This window comes from Orycteropus afer, unplaced genomic scaffold, assembly GCF_000298275.1.
Source record: "Orycteropus afer afer isolate SDZICR_OR568_19922 unplaced genomic scaffold, OryAfe1.0 scaffold00048, whole genome shotgun sequence".
NCBI classification, from domain to species: Eukaryota; Metazoa; Chordata; class Mammalia; order Tubulidentata; family Orycteropodidae; genus Orycteropus; species Orycteropus afer.
Window position 1 is genome coordinate 9,958,856 of NW_006921635.1, and position 19,948 is coordinate 9,978,803.

Below are 19,948 nucleotides of genomic sequence, written 5' to 3' on the forward strand. Positions count from 1 at the left end.
CATAATACTAAGTGTGGCTAAATGCCACCATAAAGAATATCTGTCCCTCGAAAGTAAACAGTAATCTTCTAATTTACTATTAAGCACCAAACAGGCCCTACAAGCTTAGGCAAAGCTGCGAGAGGCAGACTGAAGGCCTGGTCTCTCCCACCCCGATTTCTGTTCCTTTGACCTGAAGACTCAGATTGATTTGAAACACTTGACCCCACTCCGGATTTGCAGTCTGACACTTCTCAGCAGGAAGATGCAGACCACACGCCAACCGCCACCAGGGAGCCCTTGATGGAGCAGCATTCAGTTTAGCCCGAGGGCAAGTGCCCAGACCACTGCCTATTAATTGAGAGAATGTGCAAGGATGGGAAGGTGGTTCTTTCTTCTCAATATGCATTTAAATACCCTGCTTGGAGTTTTATTGTGCTCTAGCAGGGTTCCTAAAGGCAAGGCATGATGGAGACTCTTCTTCAAAGCCTTGAGGGCTGCTGTATCCGCAGTCTTCTTTGTGCCTGGTATTCTCAGTCCGCTTTTTTGTTTTATTTGCCCTTAGACAAAGGAGCTAAGAAGGGGAGTCACCTCCCATTTGTGTTTATTCATTTATACTTTAATTATTTCACACTAAACTTTAAGTGATGGGGCAATCTACTTCCGTACTGATACTGCCTCGGCAACCCAAGGAGGGGTTGCTATGAGTCAGATCAGACTCCAGGGCAGTGAGTTTGGTTTTGGTTTTTTTATGTTTTCTTTTTCACTTTTTGTGGAGACGGCCTTATTTATGGTTGGTTTACTAAAGTTAAGGGCAAGGGCTCAGGAAACAGAAGGAGCTAGCTCCACCCCTTACTCTGCATCTCAATTCCTTTTGTTAAAGTTAAATTATCACTACTACCACAAGGAAGCTCACAGGGCCATGGCAAGAGATGTTGTTGTTGCTATGTGCCTTCAGTCGGGCCCAACGCACAGCGACCCCTCCTTGGGTTGCCAAGGCATATCACTACGGAAGTAGATTGCCCCATCTTCCTTCTGAGGAGTGGCTGGTGGGTTTGAACCGCCAGCCTTCTGGTTAGCAGTCAAGTGCCTTAGACACTACACAAAGTACCCAGGGAGCAAACAATAGGCACAATGGCTGGGCCCTTCTCAGGAACAATGCTCAGTTCCAGCACTTTCCAGCTCTATGTTACCAAAATTAGGTAGGTCTCAATTCCCTCATCTGCAAAGAGTATCAAGGCAAAGCTCCCGCTGGCAGTGAAGAGTGGAGAATGAGTGCCGTACGGCAGCCAGCATTACCTCAGCAACTGTTAGTCCTGACTGACAAAAACGTTAGCGTCCTTTTCCGTCCAATTTAAAATCGTGCGACTGAGCATCTCTCAAGTTTGCTGCTTTTTAATTCTACCATTTCAGCCTGTCTTTCTTTCAGTCACATCTCGGTCTGCACTGCCGGCTCCGGAGAGCGTGACTTCATTTCCACCAGTGTTCTCCTGCATGAAGTCTGAAGTAGATGTCAGCTTACAGGACATGCCCATACAGAGGTGCTAGCCCCAGAAACCCACAGGAGAAACAGAGAGCCCGGGACCGGAAAGGCCACAATCCTTGGCAGGAGGCAAAGTAAGACCACCCAAAGGTGCTGACTGAAACCGGCTCCAGGCTATGCTAACAGGCTGCGCAGAGGCAGCCCGGGCAAGAGGGAACGCCACATAGTCAGTCAGACATGGTTAGGTTCCACAGATCAGGTCGTCAAGCGGAACTGGCGTCATGCTAGGACGAGGAGGAGGAGGACCCCACAGCTGCTGTGCCCCCGCCACCGCTGTGCTCGGGGATCCCAAGGCCCTGCTGTCGGAGCTGGTGCACGAGCAGGCCTTGGGCCTGGGGGCTGGACTAGAGGCACAGCTGGCAGCTCTGGGGCGCTCAGGGCTGCTGCCCAGTCCCGGACCATGGGAAGCCCCAGCCGCCTGCTGCTGCCCCAGGAGGACCTGCGGAGAACGCCACAGACATGAGACATGCTGCTGGTCTTGGAGGGTTTGGAATCCGAGGCCAAGAGCCCCCACGCTAACAGCTGCTGACAAGAGGAGCTCAGCAGCCAGTCTGCAGAGAAGGAGGGGCAGCGAGCTTCCGCCGCAGCCCCCAGACCCTGAGTTACCCCAGTACCCTTCTGTGGGCAGGACACGCTCACTCCAGGGTGTCTGCGTTGATCGGAGCAGCAACCTCTCCCACCCCCACCTTCTCGTAAGGGCTCCTTCAAAATCTACCTCTTTTGTGCAAAGAGCAGCTGGGATGGGACCTCCAGATAAGACAGATATGGGGGATGCCCTGCAGGCAGGAGCTGTACTGGGGGTTGGAAACCAGGCTAACACGCAAAATAGCTGGCCAGTGGGTTTCTCACTGTTGTCTCTTTTTTTGGTCATAAATGTGAAATATCAACTAACAAAATAGCAGCTAAGTGAAGGCTAAGCGTATACAAATTGCCAAAATTAGTTAGGAAGTTTGGATCCTCAAAAGAAGGCTTAGTTTTTCTTAGTTTTCAAGTTTGGTTGTTGTTATACTCTCAAGACTCGGCTTATCTGTGGCTCAGGAATTGTATGATTCTTAAATCCTGTTGTTGTTGTTTGCCATCGAGTCGGCCCCGACTCATAGCGACCCCTCCTTGGGTTTCCGAGGCAGTATCACTACGGAAGTAGGAATGCCCAACCTTCCTTCCGAGGAGTGGCTGGTGGGTTTGAACTGCCAGCCTTCTGGTTAGCAGTCAAGTGTGTTAGCCACTACGCTACCAGAGCTCCTTCTTAAATCCTAACAATTAGTTATTCTCATTTTTCAGTCATTACAAGAAGAAAATTAGTCTCTATCCTCACCCACGATCACATTAATCTGAGCTCTACTTCTCTGAAACTGCACCGTGGTTCCGACTTGCTACGGGGATGTGCTCTGGACTTCCAGCGGGGGCAGTCTGCCCGCACCCCTTCACCAAAGCACCTCAGGAATCCCTCGCTGTCACCAAGGCAGTAGCCCGGCTAGCAGGTCCCCAGCACAGAGGAACACCCAGGCAGTCCGCAGGGCCTCCCACCACAAGCACAGGACTTCAGGCAGGCACCCGACCAGCAGAGCAATCCACCACCTCGCACACATCTGGGCCCGGAGCAGAGCAGAGAGAGATGTCAAGGAATCCCTTTGCAGCTCTCTGGCTCACCCGAGGAGTCCTGCCATTGGAAGTCATCTCTCCGCATCTTCCACTGCTGTGCAAAGTATACGTTTTTCCCTGTAGTCGATCAAGTCTTTCCTTGACACATCACGGTGATGTCTGTTACTGCTGTGTTCCTCTCCATGATCGAGCCCAAACCATGCAAACCTTGCAGAACTGCCAAAATCCACCCTACCACCATGAAGCTTTCCTCTTCACTAGAGCCCACAGGTCAGGTGGGAGGGATCGCTCCTTTCTGACCTTTAGCACACTTTATTTCCCAGACTGAAACACTAATTATATTGAGTTCTCACCTCTAATTACTTTAAATGTTGACATCTTCAAATCAAATCAAACCCACTGCTGAGCAGTCCAATTCTAACTCAGAGCTTCCATATAAGACACAGCAGAACCGCCCCATAGGGTTTCCAAGGCTCTCATCTCTGCCTAAGCAAGCTGCCACATCTTTCTCCTGCAGAGCAGCTGGTGGGTTTGAATTGTCAACCTTCTGGCTGACAGCTGAGCACTTTAACCACTGTGCTGCCAGAGCACGTTCCAAAACCAAAAACCAAACTCACTGCCGTCAAGTCAGATCCGACTCATAGCAACCCCTCCTTGGGTTTCCGAGGCATATCACTAAGGAAGTAGACTGCCCAACCTTCCTTCCAAGGAGTGGCTGGTAGGTTTGAACCGACAGTCTTCTGGTCAGCAGTCAGATGGCTCAGGCACTACGCCCTCCCCAATGATCCTACATTCCTTGACATGGACTTTGTCAAGTTATTTTACTCATAACAACACAAACCATAGCTTTTATATATACATGTATATACATAAAAGCTATGGTTTGTGTTGTTTTACGTGTATGTATGTGTGTATACACACACACACATATATAAAAGCTACAGTAAGAAATGCTTCTCAGGAAACAACACAAATAAATTCTAAAATCGGTCAATCTGGTAGAACAAACGTTCGGAGCGGCTATAAAGTATCTTCTTGCTTCAGTACTGTGTGCGTGTAGACAGAGAAACAGAGAGCACGCAATCTGCAACTGTCAACCACCACAAAGTCATGAAAACAAGGACCGATGGGAAGGGTGTGTGCGCCGTTAGATACTAGCTCTACATAATAAAGGAAGCACTGGGTGCCTGGGCTGAGGGTGAGGAGAACACATTTACTTTTTGAGCACATACCATTCCGTGCTGTTTAAATTTTATATCATACACATGTATCTGCCAGTCCAAATAACAAGTTATACGGGGTAAAATTTAGAGAGCCTATTTGTTGGGAAAACATTCCAAGCTACACACATTTTAACAAATTCACACAGGAACTAAAATGCTCTGCTTTGCATATCATTTACCATAAGAAAGACTCATACTTATCTCATTTATTTATCATTTAGAGGGAGTCTAAGTGCTAGCCCCTATTACCACTCTTACTCGATAAATTTTAAAATTTATTCATAATTAATAATCACTCCTACATTAAACAGGAGCTCTGGTGGTGTAGTGCCTAAGGCATCTGACTGCTAACCTGAAGGCTGGCAGTTCAAACCCACCAGCCACTCCTCAGAAGGAAGACTGGGCAATCTACTTCCTTAGTGATGTCTCAGAAACCCAAAGAGGGGTCACTATGAGTGGGATCTGACTCGACGATCTGACCTGACAATCCAACTCGACAGCAGTAAGTACGGTTTGGTTTTCTACAGTAAATGTATAATCATTAAAAACATGAAGAACTGAGGAAAATCGTGGTGGTGAAGGTAGAAAGGCCAGGATTTGAATCCAGGCTCTTTGGCTGTGTAGCCATGTGGCTCTCAGCTCACCACCTGACCTGTCCACACAGCAATTTCTCTCTTTGGAGCAGGGGTCAGTGGATCATGGCCCCTGGGCCAAATCCTTCCAGCCACCTGTTTTCTGTAAAGTAAGTTTTATTGAGAAAAACTCCACACCCAACTGATTGCATGCTGCCTGTAGCTTTCAATATACAAAAATTACCAGTTTTGCCAGGGACCATATGCCCCACAAAGCCAAAAATATTTACTATCTGGCCTTATACAGAAAAAGTCTGCCTGGCCTGGCTATGAGTAAAGAAGCCCTAGTGTCACAGTGGTTAAGCACGCAGTCCACAGCACAGTGGTGGGAACCCACCAGCTACTCACGAGGAAGAAGATTAGGCACTCTGTCTCCGTGAAGATAACAGCCTTGGCTACCCTACACAACAGTTCCCCTCTGTCCTATCGGGTGGCCATACGTCAGAATTGACTCTGGCTTGTGAGTAATATGAAGACAAAGCTCACCGCCATTAAAACTTTGGAGGCGTATGAACGTGAAGCCCCGGCAGGAAGCCGGGGAGCTCTCTGCAGGACACTGGAAGCGCTCTTCACCTTCTCCCTCTCAGGTTCTCCCCAGCGTAGCACGGAGTTTCCAGGGCGATGGCACATGTGACGTCACGTCAGACCGAGTGCAGAAGGTAGGAGGACCCAGGTGTTTTCTCTTAAGTCAGACATGAAGGAGATGTGCCAAAACAGTGCCTCTTATCATGAAGTATGTTTTGTTTTGAAAGTAGCTAACTAAAAAAATAGTTATCTATGTAACCTACAGGAGCTCTGGTAGCATAGTGGCTAAGACACTTGCCTGCTAACCAGACGGCTGGCGGTTCAAACCCACCAGCCACTCCTCAGAAGGAAGGTTGGGCAATCCTACTTCCGTAGTGATACTGCCTCAGAAACCCAAGGAGGGGTCACTATGAGTCGGGGCCGACTCGATGGCACGTAACAACAACAACAACATGTAACCTACAGTAGATTTATCATTGTTGTTGTTTCAAAGTCATAAATACTTTTAAATTTCCTCTTTTAGGTGGGGGACAGGTTTACTGGTCCGATAGAGCCTGGTGAAACCACTGAGACTATGGCCCCTAGCTGCCCTTCAGGTCTGGAATTGAACACACATCTGTGGTTTCCAGCCAAACAAAGTACAGGCATATGAGTTGCACATTTACCTCAAGTAGGTACACTCTTTAGAGAGAACAATCATGGGAGAAAGAAGGGCTGTTTATGCACAAGGAGACAGCTCAGGGGGCAGGAGAGTATGGAGGGATGGACACAGGGAAGAGGTAACAATGGGGAGAAAGTAGGAGGGGAGCTGTTGCACTGTGGTAAACTGTAGTCAATGACATGAGACAAAGTATATGTGAACTCCTGTATGGAAAGTGAATTTTCTCTGTAAATCTTCACCCAAATCACAATAAAAAAAAAATTTCCTCTTTTACTTTTAATCCAGTAAACATTGATAAAACAGAAACCACATACACAGTAACAAGTTAAAAAACACAAATACATAAACAAACGCTCTGTGATCCTCGATAACACCAACAGGTATCCTGAGACCACAAAAAGGCGCTCTGCTTACACGGTGGGTAAAGCTGCTCACCAAAAGTTCAGTGGCGGGGACCCCCAGCTGCTCTGCAGGAGAAAGATGAGGCAGCCTGCCTCCACAAAGCCTTGCAGCCTTGGGAAGGCCACGGGCGGTTCTCCAGTCCGCAGGGTTGCTGTGAGTTGGAAGGGACTGGAAGGCAGGGGCACGGTTTTGTTGGAGAATTCGTCCCCACAGAGCAGTGCACCGAACGGTCACAGGAGACTCACCTCCTCTAGACACTGGGCAGATGGGGGAAAACAGAGGGCAGGGTCTGCTGGGAAATCAGTGACACTGCCACTGACCAGCAGGCAGGTGAGGGTTAAAGGGAGAAATCGGGCAGTAATAAGAAGCAGCTCCCCAAAGCACCTGTGAAGAAATTTCATCCAAAACTGTGAAGTAAGGCAAAGGGGGCAGAGGAGCTCATCCGTTCAATGCCACAGAGGAGCACAGCGCCACCTAGTGCTCAGGTGCCCGCGCTGCAGCGAACTGGCGCAGCGGCAGCGAATCCACGGGGCGGTGGGGGTAGTTTACATGTCTGTCAGGGAGCACGCCGGAGACAAGCACACAGTGGTTCACAGATTTGACATGCGACCCTTCAGGAAGTCGAATCTCTGTGAAGCCGGTTTTTCAGGGACAGCTGTGAAAAAGGTAAAATCTGCATGGACAGGAAATAAGACAAGAGGCGCCAGTAATCGTTTTTATGATACTTCTAAGCGAACAGGAGCTCTGGTAGCATAGTGGCTAAAGCACTTGACTGCTAACCAGAAAGCTGGCGGTTCAAACCCACCAGCCACTCCTCGGAAGGAAGGTTGGGCAATCCTACTTCCGTAGTGATACTGCCTCGGAAACCCAAGGAGGGGTCGCTATGAGTCGGGGCCGACTCGACGGCACATAACAACAACAACAACAAGCGAACAGAAGTAACAGTTCCATTTATTAAGCACTTAGATCCAAATAACTCGATAAGTTTTTATGTACCAATCACATGGTACTACACAAACTGCAAGATGAAAATCTATTTTATTCTTAAATAACAATTGATTTTCACATCTCATTGTTCCCTTATTAATTAATGAAATGATTAAAATGTTTGACATTTGTTCATTTCATGCTTGCATTAATGTCCTGATTATACTTTTTTGTAAAATCAAACCCCTAAACTCTCCAGCCAACAGCCCAATTGTCTCTTTCAGTGAAATGTGTCTCCAATACGGAATCATTCTTTACCTCAGCTAAGCCAGAAATACTTCCGCCAACTAGCTTCCATTATGTATACTATGGCATACCTTTGTTTACTCACATTCTTGGTATCAGATTAACATGGTAACAATACCATTATTGTTACACAAACACTGTAACTGTTGTTGTTTATTTGCCATGGAGTTGGATCCGACTGATAGCAACCCCTCTCTGGGTTTCCAAGGCAGTAATTGGGAGCTCTGGTAGCATAGTGGCTAAGACATTTGCCTGCTAACCAGACGGCTGGCGGTTCAAACCCACCAGCCACTCCTCGGAAGGAAGGTTGGGCAATCCCACTTCCGTAGTGATACTGCCTCGGAAGCCCAAGGAGGGGTCGCTATGAGTCGGGTTTGACTCGACGGCACATAACAACAACAACAACAACATCTCTACGGAAGTAGATTGCCCAACCTGCCTTCCGAGGTGTACCCACCAGCCTTCTGGTTAGCAGTAAAATGCCTTAGGCACTACGTCACCAGAGCTCCATAATAATCCTTGAAATGGTGTCCAGCAATGTTCCCTCTAGGCTCCTCTGTGTGCAACCAATCCAAAAGGCAGGCATGTTAAGATCTTAAAATGAGTTGGGGCTGTTTCTACTACAAGCATTTCAGTTCCCTGTCCAACACTTAAGTCAGAGGACAAACACCAACAGGGTAAGTTATGCTTTCTATTGCAGAATACTCGGACTAGTCTAAGCATTATAAAGGATCCAAGTGCTCAAATTTAAACAAGTAAACTACTCCACCATAAACAGTACTGAGAATGAGTCACACTAAACTAATAATGGTAAGAATCAAAAAGTCCACCCCATTTGTAACATGAGTATTTTTAATGGATCATCTTTTCCTATCAAGGTAAGAATGGTGAGGAGAATGTCTGTTTTGACAATGTAACTCATTGTCAAACATAACTTTAATTTATGTTACAAGCTGTCATCAATTTAGGACATTTGAGTTGAGACAAAGTACACTTACAACCATCTTTTTTTTTTTTGTATGTTACCATTATAACATGCACTGCATACAACATCTTAAGTGCAAAATTTGCGGATGTTATCATACCTGTAAGTTTATATCCAATGTTTCCAACCCCTAAAGACTAATAAAGATTGGATTTATACAGAAGTAATAAAAAGCAGTAATAATGAAAACTAACAAATAAACCCAAAAGAGGTATTTGATCTAGATCAGAACCAAGTGGCAATGGAGTCACTAGAACGGAACCCAATCTGAAGTCAGGGACTACCTGTAGCTGACTTTCAGGCTCATTTTCCATTGTGATCCTCCTCCCTCAACCCAAATTCACTGGCACCGGGTCGATTCCAACCCCATAGGGTTTCCAAGGCTGTAAATCTTTACGGAAGTAGATTGCTTCATCTTTCTCCTGCGGAGCAGCTGTGAGTTCAAAACAATTACAAAGGAAAAAAGTACGTTCCATTTGTTCCAACTCACTTTGTGTTTTATCCTTTATGCTAGGAATTATAGGTACTGAGTGGACGAAAAGGAAAAAGGATGATGTAGGTTAGACATCAAGATAAACCGGACCGTTTTAAAGATATCACCCAGGAGTGATGTAAGAATGGGAGAAGGGAGGAGACGAAATTTCATCTTCCATAGCATGAACTCAAGAAAAGTCTAAAGTTGAAAAGTCAAGAACAGCAACATAAACATGTCACTAATAAATACAAAAGTATAGGCCAGAAGGAGGAACTAGAAAGGACGCCTCAGTGGAGTATTCCAGAAGAGAGAGCGATGCTGACTTGTGTTGCCAGGAAGACAGGGAAGACAGGCAGAGAGCGAGAGAAACCACGGACCGAAGGAGGAAAGAACGAAAGGGGAAAGGAGTTTAGATTGTGCTAGGAATTGTGAAGGGCAAGTCTGGCTGGACTGGAAACAAGCGTCTGCCAGGGAGCAGGAAGACCAGATGCCGTGTGGACAACATCCGAAACTCAACCGGAAAGTGCCTCATCCAAAGTAATCTAGCAGAGGTATGCAGGGTAGAGTGATGACACACAGTAGGAACCAGGAGTTAAAAGCAGGCAGACCAGACAGGATCCTTTCAAAGAGGCTGTGCAGTCGCATAACAAATACACACCTCATCTCAGCACTCACAGCTTCCCAGGAGAGTCTTCAGCCACAAGTACTAAGCTTTCCTACTTCACTCTTATACACCTATTAATGAAATCTTCATTAAAGGCTGGGCCACACTCTGCTGACAGGTTCTCAGAGATCAATCTAATCGTTTCTAAGAATCACACGTAATAAATGCTTTTATTTTTTATTACAGTCCCTAACACTCCATCCACGACACCGGGTGAGTGGCCACAGCCCTGTGAAGCCTCATCTAGGCCCACTATGTACTCCCTACTGTCTCCTCCAATTCCATAAAGGCTGGAAACAGAACCACAACGCACGTACACAGCACCTTTCAAAATGCACGTCTCAAACCTAGCAAAAATGACTATATAGTATTTTATAGACTGCCCTCCAAAAAAGCTATGAGATTATTATGCATAATCCCAAACTACCCCCTTTTTATTCTATTACAAACTTCCCATCTGGTAACTTTTGTTAACAGATCGCTGCCAAAGGCATCATGCTTGCAAAATAAATTTATAAAGAAAACTGAAATGAACAACTCATAGTTAATGTTTGCTTTTTTCTGGCCACCAGGAAAAGCCTCCCTTGGCCCTTCATGCTGTTAAGTATCTATTCCCATTTCTGCTTACCAGGGGACTACTGCTCATCTGTGCATGTTTAGAAGGTAACACAGACACCAACAGACTTCTGGAGGGTCAAAGAGATAATGTAGGGAGAAAAGGAGAGTGGGGGACAGGTGGGCAGAAAGGACGGGGAACAAAGGGAAGGGAAATCTTAATGTAGTTTAAAAAAAAAAAAAAAAAGCTTCTACACCAAATATTTCATCTTTTTATGCAAAATCCGTTTTTGTGATTTAATCCAAAATATCTTCCTTTACTATGTATGTTAGATGGCATAAGAACTTAAAAAGAGATTGGGCTTAAAAGGGGAGAAAATATTCTGAAGAAAATAATATACATCCAGTTGGAATATAACTGCTCACAATACACACAAAAGAATATTAGAGTATCTGAGGCTATTTAGAACATGATCCAAGGGCAGGACAGGTTTAACCACGACATGACAGAACGCATGGCTATTTGACTCAGGAAACACACTACCAAAGCAGCATTTACGTTAAGTCATGCTGTGAATACCTGACTACTGGAAAAGAGCAAAGGTCCAAACTGTTTTGGAAGCAATTATTTTCTTAAAAATGACATACAAAGACTAAAGTGTGTTTAGACTTCAAATTCCACAGTATCAAAGATGGGCTGAAAACTAAAAGCTAAATGCCTTTCCAATACAAAATCGTCCATGACTGGAATAATTTGTAAATGATTTTTTAAAGTACCAATTTTTCACTCCCTTGTTTTTAAGTAAAGCCTTTCTCAAGTTCATGTAGACTTTAGAAACCAGGAATCCTGTATGTTTTATTTGTCACCACTCATTAACATATGTCAAGATAGGAAAAAAATTAATATTGAATGCATTCCATATATAAAGAATGCATTCCACATATATAGACAAAGATATACATACTTCTTCTAAAATTTATCTTACACAGCATCTTATATCAAACATTAAGAACACCTTAAAGTCTACGAACAAATGATTTAGTTTTGCTACCAATATGAAGAAAAATTTTAGTACAAGAAGTCATATGCTATGAATCCAGTATGTAAAACTTATTCATCAGTATATCTTTCTCACCATTATTAGAATTATTTTAGCTGCCTAAAGGAAATGCAGTGTTAAATCACATTTTAAATCTGTTATACAAAAGTATCTTTGTATGTTAATGTTACATTTTTATACTTAGAATATTATTGTTTTTGTTTTTTTTAATGTTGTCTTTGGGAAAAATTTCAAGTAAACTAAACTCCTATGTACAAAAATTAAGGAAAATTCATATATCTCTTTCCTTTTCTGCCAACAAAATTATAAACTGCTACATAAACTGCCTCATTTAATCTCCAAAAAAACCTCTAAAATAGTAACTAGATGCACTAACCACAAAAACAACAAGGAAACTTCAGCTCAGAAAAATGAAACAACTTGCCCCAAATCTAGTTACCTGTACTAACCCGTAAGGAAAAGAGGGGGACACGAGGCCGAGTCTTTCAATCTCCTCCTCCACAGCACCAGCCAGGCCATCCTCAAGCACCTGGCCAAGGAGATCCTATGTGAGCACACAGCGAACACCTACACTCCCCACTCAGAATAAAAGTGGAAAAGTCATTTCATCTACACAATCTTAGATACACCTTTGGTTAAGACAGGTTCTAATTGTCACCACCTTCTTCTAGAGTATTCTTTTTAGAATCTTTAACATCTTAGCACTACAAGGAAACAAAATTCCACATTCAATCACCAACACAAAATCTAAAACTAATAAAATGATTCCACTACACTGCTCAAGAATCAACAAAAACATCTCCACAAAATGAAAATCAAAATGCCCTGCGTATTGCCTACAGTGGCTTGTTTAAGGTGTGAAGACTTTCCGGATCTCACACACAATCTTCACAGACAGACTGACAACGGCATCCGACTTTTTCGCCTTATTTTTACTATTCAAATACCAATTGACACCGACTGGATCTGTTTTATTCCCTCATCTTCTCCACGCCCACACTTCTGTCCAATGATGACACCAGGGGCTGATGATGTAGAGGCTGTGACTATCTCAGCTGATGCATCAGGGACCAGAGGTGAGAGTACACGCACAGAGGGACATAGCAAGACCAGTAATGGTCACCAAGCTAAAGGACCTCAGCACTGAAACCATTACAGTCACAGCACAAAAGTCAAAAGTTTAACCACAAACAAATCTAAATCTTCTTTACATTTAAGGAAAACACTAAGGTTAAAAAATGTAAATCCATGGAACACATTCATTAGTTAGGCCAAACCAATGTAAATATTTAATCACGACCAACTTATGATGACGGCTAAGTCTGTATGTGTTCATGCATAAGAAAGGTACATATTTCATTTTGAGGACTTCTTTTCTGGTTCTGGTTTTGACTGATCTATGATCCATGCTTGGTTAGTATCAAAGACTGCCTTTAACAAGGCAAACACATCATAAATGATGGATAAAGTTCAGGTTTGTTTAGAGAAGCAATTCACAATCCTGGTTGCACAATAGCCAAGGATGTCTTCAACTACTCTAAGGGGCATCAATCAATTCTCTAAAACCTGTCATCATTTTAATTCACTTATTATTAAAGTTATGCTATATAAAACTTTAATGAAGAAAGATGAGGGAGGATAATTAAAATAACATAGAACATTTTAATTCCAAATAGAGTAGTAGACAGCAGCTTAAACATGAATATACTGATAATCATCTTTCTTGGCCCAAATCTATGTCGGTGCATCTGAACTACCAATATTATTAGGTAATAAATATACAAGGTGTCCAGCTTCCCAAAGACAAGTAAAAGACACCAAAAGCCAACAGCTTCTAAAGACTTACCTCTTATTGACCGGCTTTTCATCCTTCTCATAGGGTCGAACAAACCACTTCCCAATCCTGACGAAGTTCTTATCCATTAGGCACCTACAATGATTGCATAAACAATTACTTTTATAGTTTTGGCAACAAATTAACACAGTGAGTCACTGAATCAATAACGGCTGATTAGGGACACCATTAAAAATAAAAACACCAATTAAACAGTCCAGATATTTTCCTAAAAATCTCTTAGATACATAATTTTTACTTTACCCTTAATGAAAGAACTCTAACTTTAAGCATCGATTTCACTGTACACTATTCTTGTACATTAAAAAAAAAAAAGCAAAACAAGCTTTCTTCCTAAAATGTCTTCACATCACACTTCTGCATCACCCCAACCCCTGTGCCATCGAGAACGTTGGGGTGCAGCATTTCTTCGACACTTCAGGGATATCTTTCAGAGCCACTGCCACCCACGCTGCAAGTTTTAATGTTGGCTTTTTCTTGCTGGCATATAACAGGCAACCCGTTGACAAGTTTCTCAGTAATCCAGACATAGGACAGCTTCATCAACTCATGGTATTTTCCTTTTGTGGGTGTCATAAAGCACTTGGTTACTGTTTTGCTCAAAAACAAGGACTTGCAGTCATTTCTTCAATCAAGAATATTTGTTCGACTCACACCTAAGGTGTGCTCTGCTTCCGTTCCCATGCCTTTCTGCATACACTGTGTTTCATGGCAATCACAGGGTCATCTTTTGGAAGGCATATTAAATGACATCTGACCCCATCTCAAATAACACCAGCAATACACATAACTCAAGTGAAATGACAACAATACAAACAGCTAACACTAAGTTCACTCATGTGCAGGCAAGTGACATCGATATTGTAACTGCCATCTGGCCAAATACTAGACACCATCAATTGTAAGGAGTACTCTAATTTCAAAGATATCAAAATACAACAAAAAAGTGTATACTTTGGAATTGATGATATATAGTAACTGCTAACATCATTCGATCAAATGGCACATATTTATTTTTTTAAGCAAAGCTGTCAGAAATCTGAGGTAATTCTTCGATACCAGGTGCCCCATACCGGAAAAAAGAGCTGTATAGGAATTCTTCATTCAGTACTCAGGCAATTCCACACTTGGCCTCTGTGTTTAAAATTTCCACACCATCGGGAAGATAGAAACAGTTCAGGCCCTCACCCAAGTCTTCACAGGTTAGATGGGTCAGAAAATGGTAACAGTTTCTTCGGGCCACCATGAAGCTCCCTTTGGGGAGAGCCAATTTGGTGCAGTGCTGAACCAAAAAGTCGCTAGCTTCAACTGGCTTTACTTTGAAAATCAATTTCTACAATAATCCTCTGTGTTCATAATGGGGGGAAAAATCAGTTTCAAAGGAAAACTGTTTTCCTAAACTTATCATTCAGGGTTAAAGACCAGGTGACTCCATTAAATTTACAACAGGAAAGTCAGTAAAGTGCTCAAGAAACAAAACTTTAAAAGTAAGTTTTATTCACTAGCTAAGAGATTTTTTTAAGTACCAGACTATATATAAATAGTTGTTTGCTGTTTGTTGTTATGTGCCATTGAGTTGGACCCGACTCATAGCGACCCCTCCTTGGGTTTTCCGAGGTGGTATCACTATAGAAGTAGATTGACCAACCTTCCTTCCGAGGAGCGGCTGGTGGGTTTGAACTGCCAGCCTTCTGGTTAGCAGTCAAGTGCCTTAGGCACTACGCTACCAGAGCTCCTATATATAAATAGAGATGTCCATTAAAGACCAATATTTAATATCACAACCCCAACAAGAGTGTTAATAACTATTAGTGGAATCACTACTACTACCACCCCTTCCCCCAAACACACACACCACCATGTTTGATTACAGGCACAGTACTTCATTTAATTCTTGTAATAATGACATGAGATGGCTGTTAACAATGTCAAATTTCATAGACCCAGAAGCTGAGGCACAATGACAATGCCATCCACCCATGATCACACAGCTAATGGAGAGCAGAGCTGGGGAGTATACCCAGGTATATCTGATCACAAGCTACGACTTTTAACAAAACATGCTGTCACTACTTTCTGCTGCCACATTTCCTCAATTCTTTCCTTTTGTAAATCCAGGTGCACCTTGTAAATGATGGTCTATTTACTGTGATAGTGGTCTTTTATTGGCCAAAAGCTGTCATTAAATTGCAGGTGTACCTTAAAATCAGTAATACTTACAATGAAAGCAACAGGGTATGCACCAAGCATGGGATCTCATCAAACACCAAACGTTGTCTTCTGGTGGCCCTTAGGCATCCTCACTATCTATCTATCTATCTATCTATCTATCTATATCTATATCATTCTCTCAAATATGCCTTGAAGGTCAGAGCGCAACAGAATGATTGATTCCATAACAGAAGAAACAACATGACTTTACAGGCATAGATAGAAAAATCCAAAGCTCTGTTGTTCCTGTTAGGTGCCACTGAGTCAGCTCCAACTCACAGCAACCCTATGTACAAGAGAATGAAACAGTGTCTGGTCTTGTGCCAGCCAGCCTCACCATCCTTGCTGATACCTGAGCCCATTGTTGCAGCCACTGTGTCAGTTCATCTCCTTGAGGGTCTTCCTCTTTTTCTATGACCCTCCCCACTCTACCAATCACGACATCCTACTCCAGGGAATGGTCCCTTCTGACAACATGACCGAAGTAGGTAAGACAAAGTCTGACCATTCTCGCTTCCAAGGAGCATTGTGGCTGCACTTCTTCCAAGACAGATTAATTTGTTCTTCTGGCAATCTATGGTACTTTCAGTATTCTTCGCCAACACCATAACTCAAAAGTGTCAACTCTTCTTCGGTCTTCCTTATTCATTGTCCAGCTTTCACACACATAAGAGGCAAATGAAAATACCATGGTTTGGGTTAGGCGAAAATGAAAATCCTCGCAAGTGGACCAATAAGCAGCATCATGATAAACAGAGAAAAGACTGAAGTTGTCAACTATTTCATATTACTTGGTTCCACAATCAATACCCACGGAAGCAGCAGTCAAGATATCAGATGACATATGAAGTATTGCACTGGGCAAATCTGCTGCAAAAGACCTCTTTGAAGTGCTAAAGGGGCGCAAAGGTATCTCTTTGAAGACTAAGGTGTGCTTAACCCAAGCCATGATGTTTTCAAACACCTCATATACAGTGTGAAAGCTAGATAATGAATAAGGAAGACCAAAGAAGAGTTGATATTTTTGAGTTGTGGTGTAGGCGAAGACTACTACAAGTACCATGGACTGCAAGAAGAACGAATAAATCTGTCCTGGAAGAAGTGAAGCCGGAATGCTCTTGGAAGCAAGAATGGCCAGACTTCGTCTCACCTACTTTGGTCATGTTGTCAGAAGGGACCATTCCCTGGAGAAGGATCTCATGCTTGGTAAAGGGGAGGGTCAACGAAAAAGGGGAAGGCCCTCAACGAGATGGATAGACACAGTGGCTGCAACAATGAGCTCAGGTACAGCAAGGATCGTGAGGCTGGCGCAGGACTGGGCAGTGTTTCGTTCTGTTGTACACGGGGTCACTATGAGTCAGAGCCGATTCAACAGCACCTAACAACAACAACAGTCTTCAGAGAAACATCTTTGCTCTTCAGCACCTTAAAGAGGTCTTTTGCAGTAGATGTGCCCCATACAATACAACATCTGATTTCCTGACTGCTGCTTCTGTAAGTGTTGATCCAAGTAATATGAAATCTTTGACAATTCCAATCTTTCCTCCATTTATTGAGATGCTGCTTACTGGTCCGGTTCTGAGGATTTTCGTTTTATGTTGAGGTGTAATCCATACTGCAGGCTGTAGTCTTTAATCTCCCCTCATCAGTCAGTGCTTCAAGTCATCTTCACTTTCAGTGAGTAAGGCTGTGTCATCCGTGTATCACAGGTTGTCAATGAGTCTTCCTCCAATCCTGATGCCACAATCTTCTTCATTTGGTCTAGCTTCCTGGATTATATGCTCAGCACACAGAATGAATAAGTATGGTGGAAGGAGACAACCCTGACACACTCCCTTCCTGATTTTAAACCATGCAACATCCCCTTGTTCTGTTCAAACAACAGTCTCTTGGTCTATGTACAGGTTCTTCATGAGCACAATGAACTGTTCTGAAATTCCCCTTCTTCTCACTGTTATCCATGATTTGTTATGATCCACACAATTGAAAGCTTGTGCACAGTCAATAAAACACAAGTAAGTATCTTTCTGGTATCCTTTGCTTTCAGCCAAGATCCATCTGACCTCAGCAATGATATCTCTCATTTTACGTCCTCTTATAAATCCAGCTTGCATTTCTGGAAGTTTCCTGTCAATATACTGCTTCAACCATTTTTTACTTATCTTTGGCAAGATTTTACTTGTGTGTGATATTAATAATATGAAAGAAAAATAAAATATCTGTGACTACAGAGGACAATGTGTAAAGTACATTGTACAAGTACAACGTGTAAAGTACTTTTACGAAAGTACAAGTCACAAATTCTGTTTGATGACTTTGTCCACCTCCCTACCCCCCCAAAAAAGGAGTGGGGATGAAGAGGTGATAGCACACAGCCAAGAGCATGCAGAGCAAAGGCAAAAGGCAGGAAGCTACTGAAAATGCCATTTGAGATTCTAACTCTCTGGGCTAGCTTCTCTCCCAGAGTTCTCCCTACAGATCCTATGTCTTTGTCAGACAATGTCAACAAAAGGTTATTTTCATTAATACAAGAACCAGCCATGGAACCTACTGATTCTTCAATCTGAACTCATCTGGTTCCAAATGAGAGTCACAGATGACTATTGTGATTTTCAACTGCTGATCAGTTCCTATGTGACTGGTGATTTCCCATGCAGTGAAAGAAAACATGAGAACACAGGCCTGCAATGGAGGAACCCGAGTTCCACCTAGTTTGTAAGTACTGACTTCACCTCTGACCAGCAAGCAGTCACAAGTCATGTCAGCACAGACAGCAGGGACAGGGCAGAAAGTGACCCCAGCTACCTGAGAGAAGGTGTAATCAATTAATGAGGTTGCTGAGTGCTGTGGCTTCCTCTTCTTTGCTCTGACCCCCACCCCATAGGGAATTAATTACTTAGTTAGACATACAGATGAGTGGGTATGAGAGCAAAAACTCTCTGTATTCAATAGGTAAAAGTAACTTGGCAACTACCAATATATAAACTCTTCAACTCCTATGGCCTCATCTACGTTGGTGCAAAAAACAAACTTCACTTTTTAAAAGGAGAGCTTCAGAAAGAAGAGACAGTGAGGAGAGATCTGTCCGGGATTCTCCAGGGTGAGTGGCAAACACCATCTCTGTCTGGCGCTTTGTACTTTACATTATGGAAGGAAATGACAGAGGAAGTATCTTTACTAAGGAGGCCAGTCCTGTCCCCTGACTGGTACGTGGGAGGATGTCGACTCTGTAGCAAACTCTAACGGAGAAACTAGGCTCTTGGTTCTCAATCTTTTTTAGTCATAGATCTATAGCTTTAAAAAATAAAAAGCTAACAGAAGCTATTATTGGTGCTTTCTCCAGGAAAAAGGGCATGTGTGTCAGAGGACCGCATTGCACACAATTCTGTAAGGATTGGAGAACTCTCTGAAGCAGACCCTAGGCAAGAATTTCTCCACTAAATCCTCCGCTGACGGCTATTGACCCACACTGGCCTGCAATCCCCTGCTAGTCCCACTCTATCCTCTGCTCTAACTTCAGTTCTACTCATCTCTCCCAGGTCAAGTCTGCACAGGACTCTGTTGTTGTTATGTGCCGTCGAGTCAGACCCGACTCGTAGCAACTCCTCCTGGGGTTTCCAAGGTGGTATCACTATGGGGCTCTGGTAGCATAGTGCCTAAAGCACCTGACTGTTAACCAGAAGGCTGGCGGTTCAAACCCACCAGCCACTCCTCGGAAGGAAGATTGGGCAATCTACTTCCGTAGTGATAGTGCCTTGGAAACCCAAGGAGGGGTCGCTATGAATCGTGTCTGACTCGATGGCAAACAACAACAATCACTATGGAAGGAGACTGCCCAAGCTTCCTTCAGAGGAGTGGCTGGTGGGTTTGAACGGCCAGGCTTCCTGTTAGCAGTCCAGTGCCTTAGGCACTACACCACCAGAGCTGCTACACACAGGACTCTAGCCTCTCCCTTCACTCTCACTGCTGAACTGTAACAATGCATTTCTGAGGCTCTCTTCCCCCATAAAACGGGGATTCTAACTGGTCTGATCCCATTTGACCCCTTGCTGAGAATCTGCATTTCTATTCAAGATTTACTGAATCAGAACCTACCTTTTAACATTCTTACATCTACAGAAAAATCACCTGTGGGTCTATGTAAGAATTACCTGGGGATCTAGTAGAGCTGACAAGGGGCAAGGTTATGGTCATTACTTGGTCACAGCCAGCTACCCAGAGGGACCGAGTAGTTGATCCTGCAGCCTTGGGACCATAGTCGCAGGGGACATCAAACTCAATTGGCATAACATACTATACAAAACATTGTTCCACCTCCTACTTTGGCGAGTAGCGACTGGGA

General features: G+C 43.6%; 1 protein-coding gene across 1 annotated transcript in view; it reads right to left on the reverse strand.

The window, feature by feature from the left end:
- Nucleotides 1-19,948, reverse strand: part of MED13L (mediator complex subunit 13L) — a 314,961-nt gene that overhangs the window by 122,343 nt on the left and 172,670 nt on the right. Inside the window, exon 4 of the mRNA XM_042780578.1 lies at nt 13,387-13,470. Coding sequence (XP_042636512.1) covers nt 13,387-13,470 — 84 coding nt within the window. The remainder of the gene's footprint in view (nt 1-13,386; nt 13,471-19,948) is intronic.